Raw genomic sequence first — 27321 nt, 5'->3', positions numbered from 1 at the left:
GAGCTTTTTGTCAAGACTTGTTTTACCATCGATCTGGATTCAAATCCTTTCTTTTCGTTCAGAACCCTCGTTCGCGACCTATACACGTAAACCCTGTCCTGTACTGTTTCCATTCGACGATTTCTCTCTCACATCTTTTTACAGTGCATTACTTCCTGTTCCTGTTTTCTTGTTCATAGAACCTTTACGATAAATCAATGAAAAGAAATTTCGCAAGTCATTTAATCATAGATAGTAAATGGTAATAAATATGGAAAACACGAATTGCGTTGGTTTCATGTGAATTTTTTATTCACGCTAGGCGGAACACCGATGAATTGTGATTACTATCTTTATATTTCTAATGCATATTTTATAATATCTTCGATGTAATGAATATAATTATTTTTTCGAAAGGAACAATAACGATATAATGTATAAAATGTGTTGCACAATAAGACGAATACCTTTTTTTATTTATTCCCTTACATCCGATTGATCGAAGAAATTTGCACCTATAAGTCTTTTGTATCTTATATGCATTTGCATATTTTAGACTTACACAGCGTGTAATTGTAAGTATTAAATTCCATTGAATATGAAATAAAATCTAATTATGTATCAGTTAATGAAATCATGATTACTGTATCTCCGTGGGTTAATATTAGGAAACTCAGTTATTTCTAATGTAATTAAAAAATGATTTGCTTAAAAAAATAACGACATGTCCCATATGAAAATTTGCTAATTTCCAAGATAATACTATGTATTTACATTCTCTTAATTACGATAGCTGATATGAAGCTAACACCTATATCTACGATACAAATTTATTGATTTATCGCTTCATAGGCAAATTCAGTAAATTTTATATTATACCGTAGGATTATTAAACATTTGATATCTCAATAGGTATATAAAGTTTTTAAAGTAAAGTGTATTAAGTGTATTAAGTTTTTTGTAAAGTGTATTAAGTATAGATTCTGTGACCACAACAGAGCAAACAGTCAATTTGATCAAGATTCCTTGTTTACTTTTTTCTTCTATGTAATTCTGTTGCTCGATAAATATTTGTACGATTTTGAAACGTAGTGACGTGATCTACCACAACACGACTCTGAACAATGTATGACGTCATGACCTAAAGGGTTTCTTGTCCACGGTCAATGGGAGAAGCTTGGCCTAATTGCAACGTTGTATCTTAAATTCTGAAAAGAATGCTTCTAACAAACATTCTGACTTTCGTCCTTGTAATTCTAGGTACACTCAAGAGAAAAAAAAATCATTTTTATATCATATATATTAGGTTGCCCGAAAGTTTCTTTCGTTTTATAGATTCACAACATTATTTGTTTTATATTATTTTTTCGTATCATGTATGATCCATTTTGTTCTATTGAAACAAGAAGAAACTTTTGAGACAACCTAATACGTTATATTATATATATATCATATTTTATATTATATCATTTTTATTATATAAAATAGGTATTTTTCCTTTTATTATCGATATGTTGATCTTTCTTCTTTACATTGAAATTTTTTAATATAAATGATTTGAAAATATATTTCTAAAGAATGACCTAATTTACAAACGAAAAATGTAGAATTAATCCTTCTTAGAATTTTTCTGGTATTAGTTTTTTCTTTGATATTAAAATTAATTTGTTTGCGATTATTATCTTCGAGGAGAGAAAATTATAATGGCTGAAAATCTGGCATATAAATTCTTCTTCGGACGTTTAAAAATCTGGTAATTTACCTAAAAGCTTTCGCATTCAGCCTGTAAAGTAAGCCAAAAGTGTAAACAAAACAGGGAAATAGCGGAGCATTATATCGCAACGTTCCCTGCACGCATATAATTGAAAAATGAGATATTCCAAATTAAGTTTTGCTGTGAATATAATTGGAAAAATATCTTTTTAAATTAAATTTCAATTACGAAGTTATCACTTGCCCGAAATAATCGAACGATAATTTTTACGTTATGCAACGGTTAATACGATAAATTGACATTAATTTGCTGATTTATCGAAATTCAATACTGGTCTTAACCTACATCTATATTTAGGGAATTACTTTGTGCTCTAGAGTATAAGATAAAATATTGGCTAAATTATTAAATCACAAAGTTACTAAATTATTAAATTTCGGATTAATGGTACAAAATTTTTTCACTCAATTTATTAAAGATATTGTAATATACATAATTACATTATAATATATAAATATATAATTACTAATTATTAAATTACTAAGTTAGTAAATAATTAAATATTAGCTCATTGTCGACGATGAATTATAATAATCTTCTCCATTTCAAAAAATTTCCTCTTTTTGAATTCTTAATAAAACTTTCAATTAAATTCTTTATAAAACTTTCGATGTATAATAGACACGCTTTACTTTCGATCTCTTTATCAAAGCAAGGAAAAAAACGCATTAGCCCATTTATTTCGATCGTGCCGTAAAATTGAGTGTATTATACGGATACCGCACATAAATTCAAGGACGAAATGAAAACAGTAACCAGGTCGATCTCCAGTAACCTCGTGTCGACGACAAATTACCATTTGCAATCTTTCATTGCCAAACGCTCCGATTTCAATAATTAGCAAATTGAAACTTATTAAACCTCTATCATAGTTATCAATCTTCGTTTATTATCATTCATTCTATTTAATAATTCATTATTTACATAGCGCCAGAAGTAGATAGGTAAGCGTTGATTAAAATAAGTTCTAGCTGATTACTGAGAGCAAATACGTATATATATGTAGTTTAATTAATAACTTATTGAAGTATAATTTTGCATATACAAAGCGTGAAATAGAATTAATATACAGTCCATAAAATCTACAAATTTTATTTTCTTTTTACTTTATGTTTCTTATGATATTCGTATCTTTCAAAAAATCTTTCAAAAATATTCCTCCAGTTTTGTTTCACCTTTTTCCTTTAAAAGGTAGATATTTCTTTCCTTAGAGGTTGTTTCTTTATTTACCGAAATATTTCTTTCTCTCGATAAAAATTGCCTCATTTTCCTGATTCGACTAAAAACTAGGCGATCGATAAGACGATGTCGAACCGAAGGGGAAAATTTCTCGGTGTTTGCCGAGTATGTTGACCCGCGCTGGTTCGTTGAAAGTCATCAGACTACCCAGAAGATGATTCCATGAATGACACACTCACACGTTCGCACCGTTTGCGAATCTATCTCACTTGGTAAGGGTATTGAAAACATGAATTGCTCAACGTGTTGCTACAGAAAGAAGCTCATTTTCCTACACAATCATGTTGCCGGGCCTCTTTGAGACGCTCCAGAGAACTACTTCGAGGAACCAGTTAAGAAGTTCCAGGCGAGAGGTCAACTCGCACCCTATTTCCTCTAAAGTACACTATCGTTCATAAGTATTACATCAGGACATTTGTTGGTTTTATAATATACACGTGGTAATTGAAAAAATCAATCGGTCAGAATTTTTTACTTATGAACAATCGGCAAAAATTTGTGTTTAGATCTTAGACTAAGTTTAGAACATTTACGTTAAATGAATTAAAACGAAACGTGTTCCTGCATAGTAAGTTGGGAAAATTGATCGTAACATAGTATCGTGTGGTTACGTAACACAAAACTATCGACAACCTGTCGATAGCTGTCAATCACGTAGAAGTGAGCATCATTTTGTGATAGAAAATATTATCTTACTTGCCGAAGCTTTCCGCATAAATTGGACATTTCAATAAGAACGAACTACATATATGTGTGAAACGAAATCAACAAATTTCTTTTAACTGTAAATTAAGCCTTTGCATCAAATCAATATTAATAAATGATAAATAACTGCGGTGTTTTACGCGTTTACTCGAAATTTAAAGATACAAAAGTACAAAAAAGAGAATGTATGTGCTACACGAAAATATATAAAATGTATAAAACGAATCTTTCTATTTAAATTGTATATCTCTGTAGTTACGTCCATAAAAATATAAATTTCCATAAAAACCCGCAATCTGATAATAAAATATCTTTATTCTTGGCGAATCCATCACCTATTGTCGAATCAATTACAAAAAACCCGTGACTTTTCTTTAACACGTTGGCATCACACATAAAAATTGACAAGTTTCAGGAAAAAAGATTTCAATCCTAACGAAGAACCACACTTCTGTTCAGCAGACAGCATGCTAAACTTTTATGTATTCTTCCATCAGAATATTTTTAGAATTATGACACAGTTCATATTTTTATACAATGTCATCGTTCTTGCTTCTATAAATGAAGATATAATTACGATTGGAGAATTGGGTCAGAAAGATATTTCTTCTCGGGCCGAAAAGACGAGGACGAAGCGCATAGTTGGTTCCAAAAGGAATTCGATACACGTAAAGTTCTTACTTCTTCCTCGACGATTCGTGTACGAGGTTGCTTTTAAGGCCATCCATTTCCTCGGTTGTTCTATTCCCAGCATTGTTCTTGCTGCATCGCGACACAAATTCCCGCCAAACAGATTTCTGATCTCTTGCTATTGCGCGTGCCTTAATGAACAATCTGTTTAAAAGTAGTTTGCCTCTGTCCTTTCTCTTGACAACAGTTTCAAGCTGTCTAAGGACCAAGCAACAGTTCATCATAACTTACGCGTACTTCAATTTCTTTAAATTTCATAAAATTGTTGAATTTACATGGAAGAAACGGCGATGAGAAAAGTATCAAGCAAATCTTTCGAATTCTCCTTCAAAGCTACGACGTTAAAGCACGGAATTCGATAATGTAAAATGATCGATAAAGATTTGCAAGCAAAATGTTGCGTAAACAGCGTTAGCTTATAATGGATTAAGATGAAATGTAATGTTTTAAATGATAATATAAAAAGCATGATTATCTGCTTAGATAGAGAAAGAAATCTCGTGCATTCCGATTGATTGCACTTAGCTTAATCGAAAAATCATGATAAGGGAAATTAGGTAATGTGCCTTTTTTGTTGCTTTTACGGAAATGTTGCCTAATGTACTGTACATGACTTGTATAAGAAAAACACTTGAATAATGTATATTGGAAAATGTTGTACGATGTGTATATAACTCGAAGGTTGCCTTATCGTTAACCGACGTTTATCTGCAGGTTTTAAATGGATTTTCCTTGGAAATTTATTTCGTATGTGTAGATATCGACACAAAATAAAGACTTTACTTGTTAATTTATAAATATACGTTAGCCTGAATAATAATAGATAATAGATTCATGAATGTGGATAATAGGGATTATTTAAGGAACTATCCGTTTTTGAATCAATCTTTAAATATCACAAAGAATTATCTTATATTTTTTCTTAGCGTTTCACACCACAGTTTTCTACAGGTTACGGAAAGTAAATATTCCTTCCTATAGTGTAATTATGTACTTTACAAAGAGAAAGGTGAATACACGTAAAACTCCTTTTATCATACTCGTGCCATAAACACTACATAAAAATAACATTCTTGTGTAACCACATCAACATTGACTACGTTATTTTTATACGAAATTATGAACTTTGTTTGTCTCGCTGCTATCGAGACCGATTATCACAATCGAGGTTGTCGACGCTACTCTCTATATGTTTCGTTTGTTAAATAAACCATTTTGTTAAACAACTAATGATACCGCGTATACATATTGATTTTGATACTGAGAATTTTATTCTCGGCTATTTTGTTTTATTATGCCAGATTAAGAAGAATGATCAATTTCCGAATTCCGAAAATTTTAGAATAAAACCGTTACAATTTTATTTCATCGTTTATAAATTGCCTTAAAATAATTCACGTTAGTCACGTTTATTCGTACCTTCCAATGTTATCGACATTCTTTATCGTGATCGTAACACACAAAACACAGACATTCCAACACGTTTCTGTCGAGCATGATGTCACTAATATGGAAGATGATTGAAAAAGAAAAAAAAAAATAGCCCGATCAAAGATTAACTTTTCTCCATTTTTTACCAATTAACGATGAATCAACATGTATATGTTAAATAGCAATAAACGTGATCGCAGTTACTTATCCTTTCATCTCATATCGTCAAATATCATAGCTTTTTATATTGAGATGGGTTAAAAATTTTAAAAATTCAGAAACAAATGATGTACCAGTGAGAGAAGATCAAACAAATGCAATCATGTTTTTACTCCTGGGCACAAGCTGATAATCGTGACATAATGAAACAAAACGAACGTGGTGATTCATCTGGAATTGTTTTTCATCGACTGTTTTTTTTTTCCCTTCTTTTCTTTCTTCATAGTCGATTATGTAAAGACGATGATTAATCGTTGACGTCCCAGCGTCACGAGACATCGATCTATCAACGAATTGCATTTCGTGTATTTTTAGTCTTTCCAGTTAAGTTTACAAGCGGAGTTTACTTTCTCTACTTTTATATTTATTTTCCTTATTAACGTTTAATTGGTCTTACGCAATGGAAATTAATGCAGTTGCGGCTTGTTCAACTACTTTATTTAGTTATATCGGGAACAAAGTAATTAAAGATCGGAATTTTCTAGACAAGTAAACTTTGAGAGGAAATGTATATATATTATTTACTTCTAAATTAATATCACTAATATTGTATAAATATAAAAAATTAACAGCCTGAAATCGCTAAGAAACGCGCAATATCATAAAATCTTTAATTATTCATAAAAGGCAATAAATTGAATTGCTCAAAATCTTTCCAAAAATGTCTACATTCCTTCGATGAGCCGAATAACCAAATTTTTCTATAATTTTAACTACACCTCTATCGATTAACCGTCAACAAGCTCGTTCCTAATCTGTCATCCATCTGAAACGAAGAAGAAACACTGGACAGAAGTCGACAAGCAAACAAAGAACAACACGAGATCGAGGAAGCCAGTAAAAAGAAGCGAAAGGACGAAAAATGTTAAAGAAGAAGCATAAACCGCGGAATGCTGCCAGGCAAGAGGATCGAAAGGCCTTTAAGCTTCACGCGGAGGAGGAGAAGGTCGGATCAAGGCTTCGTGGAGTTCGATTTTCGGCGTCTCGAGCGAAAAACAGATGAACCAAATGGTTTCCTGTTTCGTCTCTCACGCGAGAATTCTATGTGTATGTGAGCGCGTGCAGTTCAGAGCGTGACGAGTAGCGATGGGCTTAAGTACGTCGCAAATAGATTCAAACATCGATCATCTGGTCTTAAGTCCTGTAAACCATGGCTTCGCAACTTTTGTAGGCCGAGACAAACCCACTTTCGTCAACGTTAATTTTTTTCCCGACCCACTCGAAGATTACACGGAATGTAATTGCAGTCGAGAATTGATCGATAAGCGATTCAAAATTACTTTAACATAGATCTGCGGAAAACTAAGCAGAAACAGTAATTCTCACGCGATCTTTAACTTACAATCGTTCAGCTGACGATTCTCGATGAGTAAGAGTAAAACTCTTTCAATGAACGTGTAATTACTCCCATATTTTAGTATTTAACGCGATTCGTACTTTAGGAATCCACGCTTTATACTAATTTATAGAGCGATTCACGAAAGTGTCTCCATGTTTACCATAAAAGATTTGTATGCCTTTGTTGGTAATTTCACTAGCATTGATAATAAAGCACGATACATTGCGATCATATTGATAAAATTTGAAACGAATCTCAAAATGTACATGAAATTTGTGTCTGTTCTTTTGACGCATTCTGATACTGACGCATATGGTGCGTCGCGTCGGTTTAATTATTATTATTATTATTTGTGTCATTGAACTCGTGATATCGAACTTGATCCCATCGCTAGTGTGGCAGTGCACCTTCCATGGAGAATGCTCTTTCGCAGGAGAGCGTGCTGATGGAATGAGTGTGGCCATTCCATACCGTGGAATGTTGCTCTACCGGCTCGATAAGCTGCTTGGTATCAGAGATCTCGTAGGCGCCATGACTCGTGTTGATTACTCGATTTCAGCGTTATTGCTACTGAACGAGTTATTTGTGATCCTAGGGCCCTTCAGCTGTGGAATAGATGGCACAACGCTAAATAGGTGTACGTAAAGTGGATATATACGACGATGGTTAAATACAAAGACAGTGTGAGATTTCCGTGTTGGAAGAAAGTTGTTTAGTTTCTGTTCGTTTTCTAGTTCTCCAGAGGATAAATGGAGAATTTATGATCTACCGAAGTGAAGATTCGATAGAAATGATGTATGGTGGGTTGAAAATTTAAGGATGCGTTCAGTTGAGATTGTATGTATGTAGTTTTGTTCAGATATTTATATATATATATCTAATGATATATTACTGTTAAATTAGTTCGGCTTGAGAGAGTTTCTATTTCACTTAAAAAATGTGCAAATTTCCGGTCGGTAGAATTTTTATTTATTAATGTATTTTATCTGACTAAAACTTAGTTATTTTATCACGATTCCTAGAACTTCTATTTCACTTTAGAATCAGAAAATAGTATTTTTAATTTAGCTTTCAGTTATTCGATTCCCGTTTGAATAGGAATTTCTAAATTTTTTTAAATCGTTTTGTTAATTAGAATAAACGGTATCCAGTCGAAGGTTTCTAATTTATTTTAATATAACTTTTGAAATTTCCTTGTTGCTTTAAAAACAGCTTTTCTCTATTTATGTCGGTAAGATTTTCTAATTAAAGGAAGTAGATAATATTTTCGAACAAATTATTCTATATTCAGAATAATTTTACTTCAAGACTATTAAATTAATCTGTTCACAGCTCGACTTATTCAGTTATCCTAACTTATGCTACGAATTATTACAATCAAGTTGATAACGCTATGAATAAGGTTGAAGTTAAAAATATTGCAATGAACTTGAGTCATGGGATTTTGATCGACTAGAATTTGACATTTTTAGCATCTGGATATTCCCAGCTCCTACCGTTCAAGGTTCTCATTATACAATCTATGATTATGCAATATATTGGCGTTTATAAATAGAAAATATAATGGACGAAATAATTTTTCTTTCCAGTACAAGTATCCAAAAAATTAAAGTAATAAAACATGTGTAAAATATATAAATTTATAAAGATATAAAAATTTGTTTGTTACTAACATCTGGTCTATTTTTGATCGTCAAATTGTATTAGAAATTTTATTCTATCAATTAATATTTTTCACTATTGCCACAATTGAAGAAAATTCAAAAGAAATTTATCTAAAATTTATTGTTATTTATAATTTCTTTGTCCAATATTCAAACGATTAAAGTGTACCGTTAAAATGGAATAAATTCGCTAATTACCTAAATAGATGGTTCTTTAATTGCTTCAAAATTATTCTTATCGTACGATTATACATTTCACCTGGTGATCTAATCGTGAGACGTAACGACTTAAATGAGAAGGAGAACGAAAGATCTAAATGCATTTTATGCAGATTGTTATAACTGTTATGTATGTATAGTGCTCGCGTAACATAGTAATGTAGTAATTCTGCTCGACTCTGGTATTGATGCAATGTGTCCCCATTAACAACCGCTTTGTTTCAATGAAAGTGCTGAGCTTGCAATCCAAACATCTTGATTGCGTCGCGTTCACAAAACGTCGCACTCTCAATTTTATAATTCCACGAAATTGATATTCGAGATGTAATTCTTATAAGAATACTCTAAGATAATTTATTATCGTCCGGAGAAGATCAAATTTTTTATTCCAATAGAGACTCTCACGCGCGACGATTATTACACAGAAAAGATTACACGAATTAAAATACACCAATATGTATTTATATATTCTAAATTAGTATTTAAATATAACTAAATGTACAGAGTAAAGTAAAGTCTTCTAGAATTTAATGATCGAATAAGAGAGAAAAAAAAAAAAAAAACTAATATCAAGGTAACAGGAACGCGTGAATTATTTTTTTGTACCATTGAAAGTTTCGAATCAAACACGCTCCTTGAATCGTGTTTTTATAGAAAGTATTTCTGATTAATGACAAGTGTGCTAAACACTTTATTGCTTTGTGCGTCAAAAACTGTTTTCTACGTATTAGCGGATAAATGGACTAAGAAAAAGACAATTAAGGAGACGTCAATGATTACGTTGTTACATTCGCGGTAAAACAGCTGGTATGTTAATAAATATTTTTATAGAACGATTTATAAAATGGTTGGTCTCGGCCAAGAGAGAGTATCGTATAGATGAATTGAATTATTTCGTTCTATCAATGAACAGATTTTTGATTCGTTAGTAAAGTCAAAATTTGGCAAACCAAATATTTGTATGAAAGGAAATTATGTCAGCTTTATTTATGAAATACCATTAATTATTTAATTATTAAATGAAATTACTCAATTCGATTCAATTACAAGAGAACATAAATTCGTATGTATGATTTTCATGGATTAAAGAAACAATGATACACGGCTGCAATAAAATGTACTTACAGTGTACAACTGCTACACGACAGTTCGATTATGGAAACCATAAAGTTTTGTCAGCACAACCATAATTGTGCACGGTGCGAAATCAAATTTGCATGTGTGCCAGATTTAGGAGATGCAACGAGTCCAACAAGCTATTCCAACTAATTGTCACTGTTATCCTACTGTTGACCTAATCAGACTCCATCTCCCTCCATATACGTATACAAGTAGACACAATTCCAATGAAATACAATGGAAGAGCTCGCAAGAAAAAATAACAATGTTTGTCGCTTTCTAGGAAATGTTTAATTTCTGTTCGGTAGATTTCAATTTTCTGTGACGAAATATGCATCATATTACACTGTTCCTATAAATGTATCAATAATTATTACATCATAAAGAAATTATATTTGAATCACGAAATTATAGAGCCTTGATAAAAATTGTTTTTGTAGGATTATTTCATTTTCATTTGACTATATAAGCCAGAACATAAATCATGTTTCATCATACCAATTCCATGAAAAAGTCAAAAGCTTGACAAGGATCGTGCTTATTACGAACCTCTCGATCGTAACCAACTTTATACACATTACTAAGTTACCTTTGCATTCTTAACGAATATTGCAGTTTAACGATCACCGGTTACCACGCAACATCGTGCGTTGTATCGTGAAAGTTAATCGAACGATAGCTCCAATATGATTCAAAGAGAAGAGAATTTCGAAACAGACTGCTATTTGTCGTATATGTAATCTTCACTCTGCTATAGTCCCGTAATCGAAAGAAATAGCATAGTATCGTGGACAAAGATTTGTTTTGTAACGATCGTTCTTAATTGGATATCAAATCAGGACAATCGATGTGCATATAATCTAATTAGCTATTTGGCTTATGTTATTTATGGTGGTAATCCACGGATAGAAATTTACAATCGTTTGTGTATTAGCTATCAATGCTACAAGAGAATGATGATATAGAGACAGTATATAAAAATGATTGGTCAGAATAGAGCATTGTAATTAAAATCGCTTAAATATTATATTTAAATATTAAAACGAGTATTTATGTCTTGCTTGAAATATTTTGCATACTTTTATATATTCCGTATACTTTTGCATATTAACATTTTCCATAAATGAACATCCGCAGTCTAATAATTACACAATTCATATTTAACGCGATGAACTAAATCGTATAATAAATATGATAAATAACAAATCACAATACATGTCATGAATTATCAATTTATATTTCATTATGATTTCTGTCCATACAAATGAATATCTATAATAATATTTTCGTTTAATTTTTAATTACAGGTGAAAGGAATTTCTCGACTTAGGCTAAGATGTCACATCACAGCGACGACAACATGCTGATAGCAACCTCGGACTCTTTCTGGGAGCCAGGTAACTATAAACGAACGACCAAGAGGATCGAGGATGGCCATAAGCTCTGCGACAGTTTAATAGCTCTAGTCCAAGAAAGAGCAGAGATTGAGAAAAGTTACGCGAAAGCGTTGAAAAATTGGTCGAAAAATTGGAACGACAAGATCGAAAAAGGACCGGAATATGGAACCACCGAGGCTGCTTGGAAAGGAGTTCTCGTTGAATCGGAGAGGCTGTGCGATCTCCACCTCAGGGTCAAAGAGAATCTCTGTAACGACATCATTCACCAAGTGAAAACGTGGCAGAAAGAGACCTATCACAAAGTACGTGCTCTTTTCTTATGAATAATCTCTGACATATCGAGATGAAAGTCTACGTTTCCTTTCTTGTTCCCGTTCTTTTCTTTTTTCGGAATTTCAAAGTATTATTTTAGCTTTCGCATTTCTTTCTCCGTTTTATCTTTATTTTTCTATCTTTACAAATAATTCTTTTCCCACGTAGGTTTTCATAATAATTAATAAATTGCACACTTGGATGTGGTTCGAAATTGCAGTCAATGATGACGTTGAAAGAGCGAAAGGAGATGGAGGACGCGTTCAAAAAGGCGCAGAAACCATGGGCGAAGCTTTTGCAGAAGGTTGAAAAAGCAAAGTCCGAGTACCACAACAGCTGCAAAACCGAACGAACCGCGGCGAACATGGAAAGGAACGCATCGGCGGACAGTTCGCTTTCCCCTGACCAGGTAAAACGATAGTCGTCCTCTCTATGTCGATTACAGTAATGAACAGTTACATCATTCTCGCTCGTACGTTATCGACGACTAGCGCAATCGTTACGTTACATATTTGAATCACAGCGATTGTCATCGTGTTCGCTTTCAAAAGGTACTTTTCGACCACTCATTGTAACGTATCGAAGAGAACCGAGTACTTTGAACGCCTCGTTCAAGTTAGAACGATTAAAATTACGACACTTGAACAAATGGTTGAGAGAATTGTTTACTATTCAGAATGATGTCCGATGGAAACTTGTAATTAAATGTTGTTAAATAATTATAATCAACACACAGAGTTTTCGTCTTTAAATTTGTGACAATTATTTGAATATCCATAGAGGTAAATCATTGCATAAGTTAGTGGAAAATTCTCCAGTCTTGTATGACTTGGAATTCAGTAAGAAGAAAGTTTTTTTATTATCTACATATTTGATTAAAAGTTTACATTAAATAATCTATTAGACGATCTGCACTTTAAAAACGAGGAAAAGTTTTCTTAATTAAAATTCTTTTACGCTGTGTTTCGTCTTCCTGGATACCCTGCATAGTTGTTAGATAACAAAACGAGATGAGATCGAAGTTGAACTAATGGAAATTTCATAGTATTTAAATCGAACGATTCTAAAAATTAGGACGTAGTTAGCTTACATCTAATCTAATATTTCAAATATGTATAATTTCTATTAACGCTTTCGCTAATGTTGGGGATATATTTATATATATATATGGTATATCCCCAACATTAGTGAAAGCGTTATATATATATAAATTACTCTGAGAGAGAGAAGCGAATTGTACAAGCGATATCTTTTGGCATAAAACGATTCTCCAACCACTTTAAGTAGCATATTATATTTTTTAAAAAATAAAATAGAAGTTACATCCGTTGTTTTTTATAGAATGTATTACGTACAATCTACGAAAATCATATTTTTCTCTCTTCGAAGCGACAGTACTCTTGACAAAACATAACGCATACGTAATGTACTGATACACAATGTGTACTTACATGTGCGTAATATTAACATTTAGTATGTATCTCGATTACGCAATCGCGGCTGAATATAAAAGTAGATACTGTTGTTCTTTAGCAAGTATTATTTTCAGATGGCCCGAGGCTCTGAAAACGTATGTGAAAGAAAAAGAAACATCTCGTGTTTTAATTTTTATCGAAAATCTGCATGTCGTGTTGTCCTGTGTCCTTGACAATTATCTATATCTGTTCTCTCTGTCCTTTTGCTTCCAAATTTTTCGTGAATGTCCGAATGATCCTTTTTTCTTTTCCTGCACGTTTCAGTCGTGGACTGTAGACTTTGTTAAATTTTTCAGCTGCGTTATTAGATATTGATTGTGAAACTTAATGTTCAACAATTTTTACGTACAATACAGTTACACGAAATATTTACAATATAAATTTTTTTGAATATTAAATATTAAGTGAAATAAATATTGAATATTTTATGAAGAAGAGTAGATCGTGAAATGTTGTTAGTGCACAAAATTATTTTCCTTTATTTTGGGTTGCATCACTTTCTCTTATTTTTGAGAAGATTTCGAAACCTGTTTTGAAATGATATTTTTATAGAAATAAAATAACTGGAAAAAAGATCGTTACTCTACGTCTCGAGTGTTATGAATTTGATAAATCGCCAAACGAGAGGCGATCTTCTGAAAAAACGACGTTTTTAGATGACAGTTTGTGGATGTGATGCATGGGGCCACAGAATACGAAAATCCTTTAGGAAATCTAAAATAGGAGACGTTCAGCTTGTATGTATAATAATAATGCATGCAGCATGTATGTTTAATTAACATTCTCTCATTTTTCATTACAGAAAGCTCTGCTGGTAAGCAAAATCTGTTTCACGCTTTCTTTCGAGTATTAATAATTTTATCACGTAAACATCGAGCTTTTAAATGGTTGTTGTTCTAAGATTCAAAATTCAATTTTTTAAATAATTCAAGATGAAAGTTCGAAAAAAATAAAAATTTTTTCTATATTATCTAGAATATTCTAAATTTGGAAAACTGAATTTTTCGATTTTTGTACAGCTTGGCAAATTTGAAATCTATATTCAACAAATAATTTATTGATTACTATTTAAAGAATAAAGTTTATATCAAAATTCTAGAGCTCGTGTGTTTGTATTTCAATTAGTAAAAGATGTAAAGAATAGACAGAAAGTAACGAAAGAATTAAAACACTATTAAACAAAGTTTTAAACAGAAACTTTCCAATTTATCTTTTAGCGAAATCAAATATTATACATATAGAACAGAATTATAAATCAATGAATTCTTTCATATATAATTCTGCAATTTACTTCGATAATTACTCGATGATTGCTCGTTATCTCTGTTTAAAAGCGAATTATAGTATCCTAATACGTTTCAATATAGAATTTGCTCTCTCTATCCCTTTTATGCATAAATTTTTAAATCTTATGAACCACTATGCTCTAATTGCTTGGCCAGTTACCTACTTTCTTCAATTGTAGATTTGTAATTTCCAAGAAACTATAAGTCAATCTACTAAATTATTTCATTCTCAAAATCAAATTATTAATTATATATATATATTTTTTTTCTTATATAATAATATGCTATATATTATTATATACATATAATGTGGAGTTTTAAAGTTTTTACATATTATATATTAAATGTTCATTTTTTAAATTTCTTTTTATTAATTATACGCTTCTTCTTCTTACTCTAACATCTATACGTGTAAATATTACACAACAAGAAGTTATACTTACACCATTTATACTTACATATCGTATTGTAATGAACTGTAAAGAATGTTTCTGAGAACTACCATAAGGTAAGAAAAATAAAAATATCGCTAATCATTATTATGCGTGAGTCCAGATAGCATTCAGACTAACAATAATGTAAGCTTTTCAAGCTTCGTAGTAGCTGCGTTACTAGAAAAGAGAACAAGTTCAAGGATATTCTGTACAGTTCCTTACAGTATTTACAACTCCCATTTTACATTCTTTCACGCCATATATATCTATTCTCTTTTTTTTTCCCCAAATTTCCAAATTTTCTTCTAAATATTTCACTTATAAATTTTATTTCTACGCAAACCTTACGAAATACACGATACAATAAATAACCAAAAACTTCTCAATTTGTTTTATTACAATACTTATAATACTTACTGTGTTACAACTTTATTGCACTAGTAAATCCTGTAGGTATTTGTTACGTAACTGCTAAAATCACGCTTACCTTTCCAAAGGTATTTTTTTGCCATCTCGATAGTGCGCTAGATAAGCTTGAGGGTAAAGAATTGGAATTATTATCATAAATAACAGAATATTGTTCAGAACACGTTTCGACACTTATAATAACAATAATGCAATATTAATTAATCGCTTCGATATAAAATTAAGGACATTTTCTCTTCGTTATTTTTCTTTAGATTACCAACGTGTTAGGTTTGTACCAAGATCTTTACCTTCAATGTAGACGGTGAAATTATTAAATTTAAAATTGAGTATTTATCGTATGTCTTCTTCTATTTAATTAACAGGTGAAGAAAATGCAGGACAGGGTGCAGAAAACGAAGGAAGAGGTACAAAAAGCGAAAGAAAAATATGAAGCTGCGTTGCAAGAAATTAATCAGTATAACCCAAAATACATGGAGGATATGACCCAAGTGTTCGAGAAGTGTCAAGAAATGGAGGCGCAGCGGCTTCAATTCTTCAAGGATGTTCTCTTCGGCATTCACAAATGTCTCAATATATCTCAGGATCCAATGTAAATTACTTTTTGTTACTTTCGTTTACACCCTTCGATGAATATTATTATTTTCCAGAGTGTGTTGTATAATGACTCGCAAAAATATTTGAAGCATTTGAATCGAATAATTTATTTCAAGTATCGACATTACAAATACCGTTAAAAGCCCGGAATTGAAATCATGCGTTTTATAAATTCCCAAAATTTACTAAATCATAAAGTAAATTTATTACTTTAGAAAGAAATTCAAACAAAAGATTTGATTTCGTTTGGTTTACAGACTTCCACAAATATACGAAGAATTTTATCATACAGTTAACAACGCGGACCATGAAAAAGATCTGAAATGGTGGTCGAATAATCACGGTGTAAATATGGCGATGAATTGGCCACAGTTCGAGGTAAGTCGACAAAATACAAATATACGCATTACAATGATTCTTTCTCATCGCATGTAAACTCTTGCTGATGGTTGAAGATCTGATGTTAGAAAACATAGCCGTAGCGTGTATTGAATATCGTTCTTGTTCTTTCCTTTTTATAACTGCATTAATATCGTCCATTAGTTATATTCTGTATGTCTGGACATTCTGTAGTATTTCATTTGAATTAATATAAATATCGCCAATCTGTTTCTATACTCTACCGATGGAAAAACAAACCTGTCGTTATTTCGTGTGTCTGTTATAACTTTTAAAGAAAGCAATTATTATGAGCTTCTTATTTTTATTGGATAGGTTCTTTTTATTGGAAAAACATTGAGGCACTCTGTGTAGCATAGTATCGAATCTCTCTCAAAGCTTCCAATCAAAGAAACAAAGAAATACAAAAAATGAAATATATCCCCTGAGATTGAAATATTTTCTGGAATGCATGCATGTGATTGTTCTTTTTTTTTGGGCGTTGCTATTACGCAGGACTACACAGAGGAGTTCCGTGACATCACCAAGGGCTCAAAATCGAAGGAGGCTCTTCCGGCTGGCTCCATCACGCTCATCAATCAACGCCCGGTCGGCGAGGATGTGCATGTAAAGTTTTGTTACGTTTTACACTTATCCATTCGCTTATTCTTCGTTCGCGTGCTAATCAATGAACGAAGATTCACACAAATACATATACGTATACGCACATAGAAAAAAGAAAATGAACTTTTTTTTACCGATCAAGAACCACGAAATAGTGTCGTAACAGGCAAACACGACGAGGTCACCGAGGATGGGTTTCCTTTTTCAGCTTCTGGCTCGCCTAACTTAACTGAATTAACCGTAACCCGCTATGCGCTTGTTTTTGCACGTGATCGCAGATCTATATCGCGAATACACGCCGAGCATGTTTCCACTGTTCGATTCTGGAGCGAATTTGCAATAAGATTGATATGTTAACCGAGGAACATATCATTTGAATTTACATGAAAGTTACACGGTTCTTCCTTATCTTCTCTGTAAAAAGAATTTCATTAAAACATGTCGACGCTTTCTAAGAAGTGTAATGAAAATATCCAGATGATCGTAAAGATCTAGCGGTGTATTGTCAGCAAGGTCGTTTCAAATCTCTTTATCTATTTATAATGCATGCCGATGACGCGAATCGAACGTGCATCCATTATGCAGGCGATCGTAAATGAGTAAGACCAGCAAACTGATACCGCGTGTCAAAATACGAAAGAATTTCGAATTCATCTGTAAGAAATTTAAAAGTATAGAAATACACAAAATATATAAAATATCCGAACTATAGTATAAACAAATATATAAAAATACACAAGATTCATATATGTAGGATTTTCTTTTTAATGTTTAAGCTTGTAATTTGGTAAAATTTCATAATAAAATGGAGGAAACTTTAGAAAAACATACAATTGTGAAATTGGACTTACATGAAATTGAACATTAAATTTACATAACTGCGTAATGATCTCTTGTGATGCTACATAATTTCTGCTAATTGATTTTAGTTATTTTGATTTGATTTCCATTGAAGAATACCTGTATTAAATAAATTTATGAATGACAGACCTGTATAGTAAATTCGCTCTATATTTACTCGCACGTTTAACAAACACGATCCTTAGTATACGTATTTATTTATTATAATTATATAGAGAATCGAAGCGTTAAAATAAACATGCTTGCAACCAGAAATCATGCGCACAGTTAATTCGCACGCAAAAATTGTCACAGCCGTAAGGTGAATTACGTTCATCCATGTAACAACGAATACGTATATTGCCACATTCGTTACCGCATGATGTATGACAACGATCTTTGCAGGTAATAGGTACCTGTGCGACGCAATTTAACTTCATTCCATTTCAACACGTTCGTTTTCGTTTCATTTTAAATTATACCATTTCTTTTTTTTTTTTTATTATGATACAACTTTTTATAACATGACGATAAATTGTTATCATATGTGAAGCTCGTACCCTTAAGCTTAAAAATAACAAATTAAAAATACTGCAAACAGGTATTATAATTGTATATATATATGTGCTTGTCATATTAAATAATTAATAAATACACATAGCCTGATGAAAGTATTCAAACACCGTTAACGAATATATTATGTGTATTGTACGAGACATCGTGAAATTTTATTGGCTCTCATGACTATATTGATAAAGTTTAAAATGAATCTCGATGTATATGTAAAAATTACAAGACATTTCCTACAATTATATGCATGTACAATGCATAAATATATATTTCGCAGCGATCACTAAAGTATTATAGTAAACAAAGTAGTATGCTGATAAACGTATCACAAATAATCGAACCGGTGACCATAATGTGTCAGTAAAATGTGTCAAAAGAACAGACAAATTCTATATGCATTTTTAAATTCATTTCAAAATTAATATGCTCGTGGTAATCGTCTCTTGTTACTGTATTAATGAAAGTTCAAAATCGCTTACATAACAAACACAATCCGAACATAAAAAATTTTCTATGATAAATGTTCCAATACTTTTGTGAGTCGGTACAGAGATGAAAAATTTCTAGATATACTATAATTGGTTGCACGCATGATTTAGGATAACATTATAAATATTTAATATACATATTTAAATTATAAAATTGTATATATATATATATATATATACACAAATGTAACTTTAAATTATATAGAGTGATGTATATACAATGATGTAATAAATATAATGATCTTTCATTAACGTAGGAGTACCCACCAGTTAATAACAAATCAAAATCGAAGCCCAGTTCCCGGGTAATATCAACAGATGGAGGCCATGGGGATAGCAAAACCGACACGATGAATTCCAGCAAACACTCTTCAGAGAAAAACAATCACGATGGTAATGCTGTGAACAGGACCTCCACGATGACGTGAGTATTCAAAATAATTTCATAACAAGAATTAATAATAATATTGTTAATTCGATTTCTCTGTTTTAAATACAAAAAACTTGGTCTTCTATGCATTAAATTGAAGATCTCCAAAACTATGTGTGTACTCCTAAACTTTTACTATCTTATAATAATAATAATAATAATAATTCACTATTCACTATGTATTTTCACTATAGAAAATACATTTTTATACTGTTTTATATTTCACAAATAGCCATTATTAAAGATTTTTTATTAAATGATGGAATATTAATTACACAGATTTTATTATAGGATTTTTTAATTTATATTGTTTTATATATTAGTACACCTGTATAAGTATATAGACATAAACAAAGCTAGTGTATGAATATAAATAAAAATTGGAAAATTTTCTCTCCACAGTAATGGTACAAATGTTAAGCAAGAATCAAATCCATTTGAGGAAGAAGAATGGGATGAAGACAGTGGCGAACCATTGGTAGATAATGGAGAACCAGGTGTTCTTGTACGCGCGTTATATGATTACGAAGGAGCCGAAGCTGATGAACTTAGTTTTAAGCAAGGTATTATATAAACTATATATATATACAACATGTACGTATTATTAAATCACAGTACATATTTAAGCATTTTATTGTACAGAGCCGACCTAGCTCTTAGCTGGTCCAGTTAAATGGACCACCCTGTATGCATGTATATACAATACGATTAAAATAATTTTTAAATTTTCATAGGCGATGTATTCGATAAATTAGAAGACGAAGACGAGCAAGGATGGTGTAAAGGACGAAAAGACGGTAGAGTGGGTCTCTATCCGGCAAACTACGTAGAACTTGTGTCTCCGTAAAGCTACCACATAACGCCAAATTACATGAACATTGTTAGTTACTTAACACGTAACACGCATACGAAAGCAAAGGAAAAGAACGAAATTTTTATTTTGTTGTTTATTTCTTTACGAAATAGCAAGTTCGTTGAAAAAATAATAAGAAAATTTGTAAATGTCGTTAAATAATAATTAGGGATCGTTCATTTTGTGTGATATATAATGAACGTTGAAAAAGACGAGAAAGATTATAAAATCTTACGGCTCGATGTTACGATTGAAATTCAAAGAAAACTGTTATAAGCGTGAAAAGAGAAAAAATTGCATACATCTACTTCAATATATTTCTCAGAACGATGTAGGGTCGATACGATAGAACTTAAAAAACGAAACTTTTACTCCTGATGGGTAATTGGTTTCCATAGATAGTTAGGGTTCTCTATATCCATCTATAAATTAGCGCTAAACGATAAGATGGATACACATACAACACGAGTATATTATAAGTTTAGACTTTTGAGGTACTGTACAATTTCAAAACATTTTTCGACTCATTATTAGCATTGTTGCTATGAAATATTTTGGCTAGCGCGACGAAAAGTATATTTAATTTATTGTTATTCAAATGATACTATTAAAACCTATTCTTTCCGAATGGTATCGTTGTATATAATAGCTTTAAGAACATAAACGGTATGTAAAGTTACAATTGTTTAGCGAAGTTGAGATTTTATGATGGGAAAGTGAAAAAAAGAACACTTGAAGAATACATAAGACGTATCAGGCAAATAAAATTTGGGACCCAGAATTGTCCAATCTTTTTCTTTATTCTGTTTTTATTTTTTTTTTTTTTTTTTTGTTTTTAATAATTACAATATTCTAATGTTGAGAAAAAAATGAAGGGAGAAAGAGAATTATTTATATATAAGAAATGAAATATTATAATTAAAAATTATAATATTATAAGAATATTCACGTTATAAAAAGTTATAATGAGAAGTTTTCGTCATTGGTTAATGTGCTTTTTTGTACATAATTTCTTATATTGAAGCAATGTTGATCATTTATGAGAATAAAGTCATAATATCTTTTTTAATTGAACGAAAAATTTTATATAAAATGAAATATATAATACTGAAGGTATTTCATATAATCATTATCCATTTTCTGATAGATGTAACACAATTGAAAAAATATGGAAGTGAAAGCGCAAAATTTTGATTATTAGATATGTACTTTCGCAACAAATTACTTGCTATTAAGTTAATCGACGTACCTTCACGAATATATGCTTTCAGGAAATATTTGTAGTATAGAAACACGTGTTTAAGTTAATATTGAAAACAGTGCTGCGGAGTGATTATGAAATTGAACGAACTGTAGATTTATATGGTTTGAGAAAAAAAGCATTTATAATTTTCTATATGACGAGACAAATTTGAGAGTTAGTATTAATGAAGTCATTTGTTATTTAAATATTCTTTTATTTTATAATGCGTGCAGGAGAATCAACTTACAAGTCAAGTCAAGTTTTCATGGTATATAGTGATAAATGCTAGTTATTCGTCACGAGTAAATAACGTGTTACTATACACAATATTTATGTAAATATAGTAGAGTATAATAACATTTACAATTCAGCCAGCGACTGATTTTTGTAATTGTTTACATCATTAGTCCTCCAAATTATTTTCTGTAAAGAGTGTTCGCGATTCCATGATGTTGTTAAATAGATTATAGTTTGTGTATAAAATTTATTATGTATAACTTAATAAATAGCATATATACGAAATATTACATAATACATCATGCAGCAACTATTTTCACTTACAAATATCACAACAATGCGTCGATACATTTTCATAAACGCCAATTAAGTTTACAAACAACTATGGTATGATAAATTCGTTTGTTAACTGCGAAACTGAATTCAATAATCATGGTTTTGGCCAGAACTATTAAAAATGTATATCAGTTGAGTGAAAATTGTTTCAAGAAAGAAATTATTGTATAACATTATGTTATGTAAAAACATATATTTGGATAGTCATTAAATTTCATACATATTAAATTTCATTGAACGAAACAGATTACAATTTATACACAAGTGTTCATTTAATCGCTCCTGGTTCTAATCATTGATAAGTATTATGCTTGGTTAGCTTTGATATTATAATTCGTTATATGTTGATATGATATTATATTATATATATATTTATATCGACACATATGAAATATCGTCTGTTCATTACATAATATATGTACATATAGATCAAGAAATCTTTTATAGCTTGTGAATAATATTTTACACTAACGTAATTATCATAATCAAAATCCCTACGTTTAATTTATAAATAACCATATTGTTTACATTTAGTTTTGATGATTCTAAATTATACGAACATCTGCAGATGCATTAATGTAAAAAAAGTTAAACATTACTTGCAGATAAAGTGGAATAGAATTCAATAGATATCAAAATGGAAGCAATATAAACATGCACTTGGAAACCTATCCTTAAGTTCCAATATATTTGTAAATTATTATACATGTTTATATATACTATATCAGTGAACACAATTTTGTTGATTACACTATAAATTACAAATTCGAGAGTCATTACATACAACATTATATGTAGTATGTAATTAATGTAGAAAACATCGGAATTCTCAGTCTATGTAAAGAGTAATTAACATAATTGGAGTAATTAAATTAATGAGTTGCAACATGTCTCTGCAAGTCTTCAAGACTGAAAAATGGTTTATCACATAATTGACAAACATGCGCAGTTTCATTATGTATATCTAAATGTTCCGATAAATCCTCTTCTGTTTCAAAAAGTTCATCACAAATCATACACTGAAATTCATAAGTTTTTATTCCTTGTTTCTCCCATTCTGCTATTGCAGCTTCTTCTTCATGAGCTTGCATATGCATTTCTAGTAACATCTCTGAATTAAACACTTCTGTACACTGCAGACATTGATAGACTTCATCCTTTGACTTATCATTTTCACTGCCAATACTAATAAGATTGGGATTATCATCCTCTTCATCAAACAAATGTTTTTCAACATGTGCTTCCAATGCATCCTCAGATTCTAATGAGTCCCCACAGATTGCACATTGATACTGCTCTTTGCCAGGACTTTGATCACCCTCGCTCATATCATCACAATGCTTTTGTAAATGATCTTTTAATATTTCTTCATCTGTAAAAATTTTGTCACATACGAAACAAGTATACGTTTCCTTTAGTTTCTCTGCTCCTGACACAGTATCTCCTCTCCCTTTGGTTACTCCTATTTTCTCAATACTTATTCCTGTCCTAGAATTCTCTAACTTCATAATTAAATTATTCTCTGCTTTCGAAAGTTTATCTGACTTTAAGTATACTGTGTCTTTCGAATTCTGTGATGTGTTTGTATTTGTTAACTTCTGAGATTCTCCTTTTGTTATGTTTTCTATATTAAATTCAGACTGATCGTGACTTTCTAAATGGCGTACCAACAGTTTCTCAGTTCGAAACGTAGAATTGCATACATAACATTTATGAATGTATTGCTTTGTAGATTTACATACATGAGCTTTTACGAATCTAGCTTCTACTATTTCATGACATCTTTTACATCGCATCATTTTGTGCTTATTATGTCGCAATATAGTGGTTTCTGTTTTATGAATACGAACATGTGTAATAGCATCACTACGATTAGTAAATGATTGCTCACATACACCACATATATGTTTTTCATTATGCGATGAAGTAATTTGAAAAATATTTTCTTGAATTTCTATTTGATGTTCATTTTTAGTAATATTAGAATCCGCAGCTTTCGATTCATCTACCTGTTTTACGACACTATTTTGTTCTTTATTTTCTTGTGACTTTTGTACATTATTATCAGTCCTAAATGTTTCAGAAGTTTCATCTGATAAATATGAGTCAGAATCCAAAGCGGAAGTATTATAATCATTATATCTTATTGGTGGTACACTTTGTCTTTTATGAGAGACCATACTAAATGGCCCACCAAGATTGCTCTTAACTGTACGCTTAATTAAAACATGCATATTATTAATATTGTAGAGTTTACTTTCTTTTGTAATGTCCAAACGTTTTAATATGACTTTTGGTTGGTACTTTTTAGAATTCATTGCCTCCTTTACAAACGCTGGAGAGACTGTCCCAAATTGTTGAGAATATGAATTAAGATCAGTGCCACAACTTCTCATCATAGACGATTCGAAATTTTTCTTTATAGTCTTTTCTATTATAGTTTTCAACTGTTGATCTAGAGTTTGATACGAAGTTTTATAGTCATTTCCTATCTTATCTCTTCTTATACTATCATTACTCATTCCAAATAATCTGTATTTCATTTCTTTCTCTACAAAACCTGCTAACTCAACTTGTATGCGTTTTAATGCTTCTACCTCTGTTCCCTCTACTTCTATATTCAAACATCTTTCGACACATTTTTTATTATTAGCATCTATTGGAATTGGATTTATCCTACGAAGTTGCACAGCATCGATAATATCGGTATTTTTGTCTTGAGAATTTTGTTCAATACTACCATCTTTAGATTCCTTTGACAAGGTATTTAAATTTGCTTTATTTAAATAATGGGGTCCAGCAAGCATTAATGTAGACGTAACAATATATGTAGCATCTTCAATATCTAATTCTGATTTTACTGAATATGGTGTAAATGTATCTTCGGTTATTTCCGTTTCATCTTTCTTCTGCGATTTTTTTTGAACAACTTTTTCTGACTGTGAATTAGGAAGAATTTCTTTCTCTTTTAAGTCTTCGAAAAATGTATCTTTCTTTGCTTTATCTTGTTTAATATTTCCTTTAGCAGATATATTTTTTGCTCCAGTTAAAGAACCATCAGAATTTATGTCTTTAAGAGATCTTGTCTTATGTGTATCAGTATCACTGTCTAAACTCACAAAATCATTTCTATCATGTTCATATTTATCTGCCAAAGTGTTTTGCAAGTTCTCTAACACTTTGACCAATCTTCTTTGTTTTTCAAGTTCTTTATCCATATTTGTCTTTGCTCTTGCTTTCTGTACTGGTGATAGCTGCGTATCGTCTGAAGCCATAGAATCTGTATCTGAAACAGTTTCTCCTGTTGCTGCAAGGAGTGCCTTTTTTCTTGCAACCCATCTTTTGGTCGATGCCTTCCTTCGTTCTGTTATATTACGCCTCCCAATTAATGGCTTGATCTTCATTGGAACTAAGGTTGGTTTTAATTGAGCATTATCTTTAATTTCTTGTTCTTCATCATTTTTACATTTATCATCATTGGAAGCATCATGAGCTTTTTGCGAGGAGTCTTTCGAAGATGTAACATCATCTTCAGATATATACATATCCTTTAGCATCGTTTGATTTGTTATGTTTTCCGTATTTGTAAACTGTAAAGGTATTAATGGTGGCACATCTGATTTTGGTTTTTTCTGAAATAATAAATTTTCTTATAAAATTGTATGTGATTAATTAAAAGAAATGTGTTATTACAATTAGTATTACCTTATCAAAAGAATCAGAGAAACTGTCTTCTCCACTTTGATGCAAGTTATTACATGATTCTATGTTCTTTAAATTAAAGTTATAAAGTTATAAGAAAATTATAAAGCTATGAGACATTATTTTAATAGACATATGTAAGAGAATATTATTCTATATATTCTATATAAATGTAAAACTTTGTCAGCATATTTTATACAAGTTTTTATACATAACACTTTCTTCGTATTTAAATTCATGGAATATACTGACAAAGTTGAACCACTAAATCTTGAAACATTCTGTATATAAATGGTAGACTAAAGATTATAATAGTTTAAATTAAAATTTTGAGAATTTGAATTTTAGCACATATTTTGTGCCTGTAGTTTCCTAATTAATTAAGTTACAGTTCTATTTTTACCATAATATAAAGAAATATAGTCAGTTTTTTATAATACATGCATAACACTATCTTATGAACATTAATATTAGTGAAATTAACCTTATGCTTTGCACCATTATTTCTTAAATGTGTCTAAATATATATAATTAAAAGTTTAAGGTTTACGCTAAATAATCTTACATCATTATCAGAAGATCCTATGAGTTCCAACTGACTTAACAACATTTGATTTGATCGTATAAACTGTTCCTTAAACTCGTTCCACATTTCTAATTTGTAGAGGCATATATGACAAATAATATCTGGCATTCCATGTTCTTCTTTAATCTAAAAAGAAAAGAATATCCATTATAAGACACAAACAAGTATAAAATTAATTACAAAAATTAAAAAGATGGTATAAACATACATTGATAGAAGTACATTTACTCAGATCATTTAGTTTTGATTGTAGAACTTCATCGAATAAATTTTTCATACATCCATGGTCAATGAGGCAAATACGACATCTTTCCTTTATAGTTGATAATTTACGTTTTCTCGACATTTTGCTCAACTTTTCTAAAATACAAAATATGATTATGCGTATCTGTATTGATACGGAACACTCTGAATATGTTACGAGTGAACTACGGTGGTTGTAATATCGATAGATCGAAATATTATCGAAATAAAACTGTTCATGATATATTCATGACACACGAATCGTTGCTAAAACTCCCGCGAAAATTCGTGTCTACTTATTTTAATGTACGTAGGTTAAATATATTTAATTAATGTACATAAACATGTTAAAAGCAGGATCGCGCTACACGACGAAATAGATACGAACTCTAACAAATTGATTGAAGCACCTTACTTGTGAAATATTTTTTGTAGGTTAAGTGCCTTTCTCCTACACGCAAGTTGCCAAACCTGTGTAAGCATTTA

General features: G+C 30.9%; 2 protein-coding genes across 7 annotated transcripts in view; one reads left to right on the top strand and one right to left on the bottom strand.

Moving 5' to 3' along the window:
• The window catches only part of Synd (protein kinase C and casein kinase substrate in neurons protein Synd), a 58573-nt gene extending 35921 nt beyond the window's left edge, over positions 1-22652 (top strand). For 2 of the 5 annotated variants that reach the window (XM_072020578.1, XM_072020579.1), the window contains exons 2-10: positions 11686-12077; positions 12308-12496; positions 13637-13657; positions 16074-16300; positions 16563-16683; positions 17200-17310; positions 19463-19629; positions 20038-20198; positions 20370-22652. In XM_072020578.1, the coding sequence (XP_071876679.1) occupies positions 11715-12077; positions 12308-12496; positions 13637-13657; positions 16074-16300; positions 16563-16683; positions 17200-17310; positions 19463-19629; positions 20038-20198; positions 20370-20482 (1473 nt within the window). In that variant the 5' untranslated portion in view covers positions 11686-11714 and the 3' untranslated portion in view covers positions 20483-22652. Of the gene's footprint in view, positions 1-11685; positions 12078-12307; positions 12497-13636; positions 13658-14364; positions 14377-16073; positions 16301-16562; positions 16684-17199; positions 17311-19462; positions 19630-20037; positions 20199-20369 lie in introns of all 5 variants that reach the window. The other 3 variants (XM_072020581.1, XM_072020583.1, XM_072020582.1) reach the window with 3 other exon arrangements.
• LOC139996284 (uncharacterized) overlaps positions 1-27284 on the bottom strand; it is a 105405-nt gene extending 78121 nt beyond the window's left edge. The window contains exons 1-4 of one of the 2 annotated variants that reach the window (XM_072020556.1): positions 26801-27284; positions 26572-26718; positions 26010-26075; positions 23159-25936 (exon numbers count right to left, since the gene is read on the bottom strand). In XM_072020556.1, coding sequence (XP_071876657.1) covers positions 23177-25936; positions 26010-26075; positions 26572-26718; positions 26801-26938 — 3111 coding nt within the window. In that variant the 5' untranslated portion in view covers positions 26939-27284 and the 3' untranslated portion in view covers positions 23159-23176. Of the gene's footprint in view, positions 1-22274; positions 25937-26009; positions 26076-26571; positions 26719-26800 lie in introns of those variants that run through there. The other variant, XM_072020555.1, reaches the window with a different exon arrangement.
• Between the last annotated feature and the right edge of the window lie 37 nt (positions 27285-27321).

Source organism: Bombus fervidus, chromosome 17, assembly GCF_041682495.2.
Source record: "Bombus fervidus isolate BK054 chromosome 17, iyBomFerv1, whole genome shotgun sequence".
Classification (NCBI taxonomy): domain Eukaryota; kingdom Metazoa; phylum Arthropoda; class Insecta; order Hymenoptera; family Apidae; genus Bombus; species Bombus fervidus.
The sequence above is the reverse complement of the archived record's forward strand: the minus strand, read 5'-3'. Positions and strand labels throughout refer to the sequence as shown.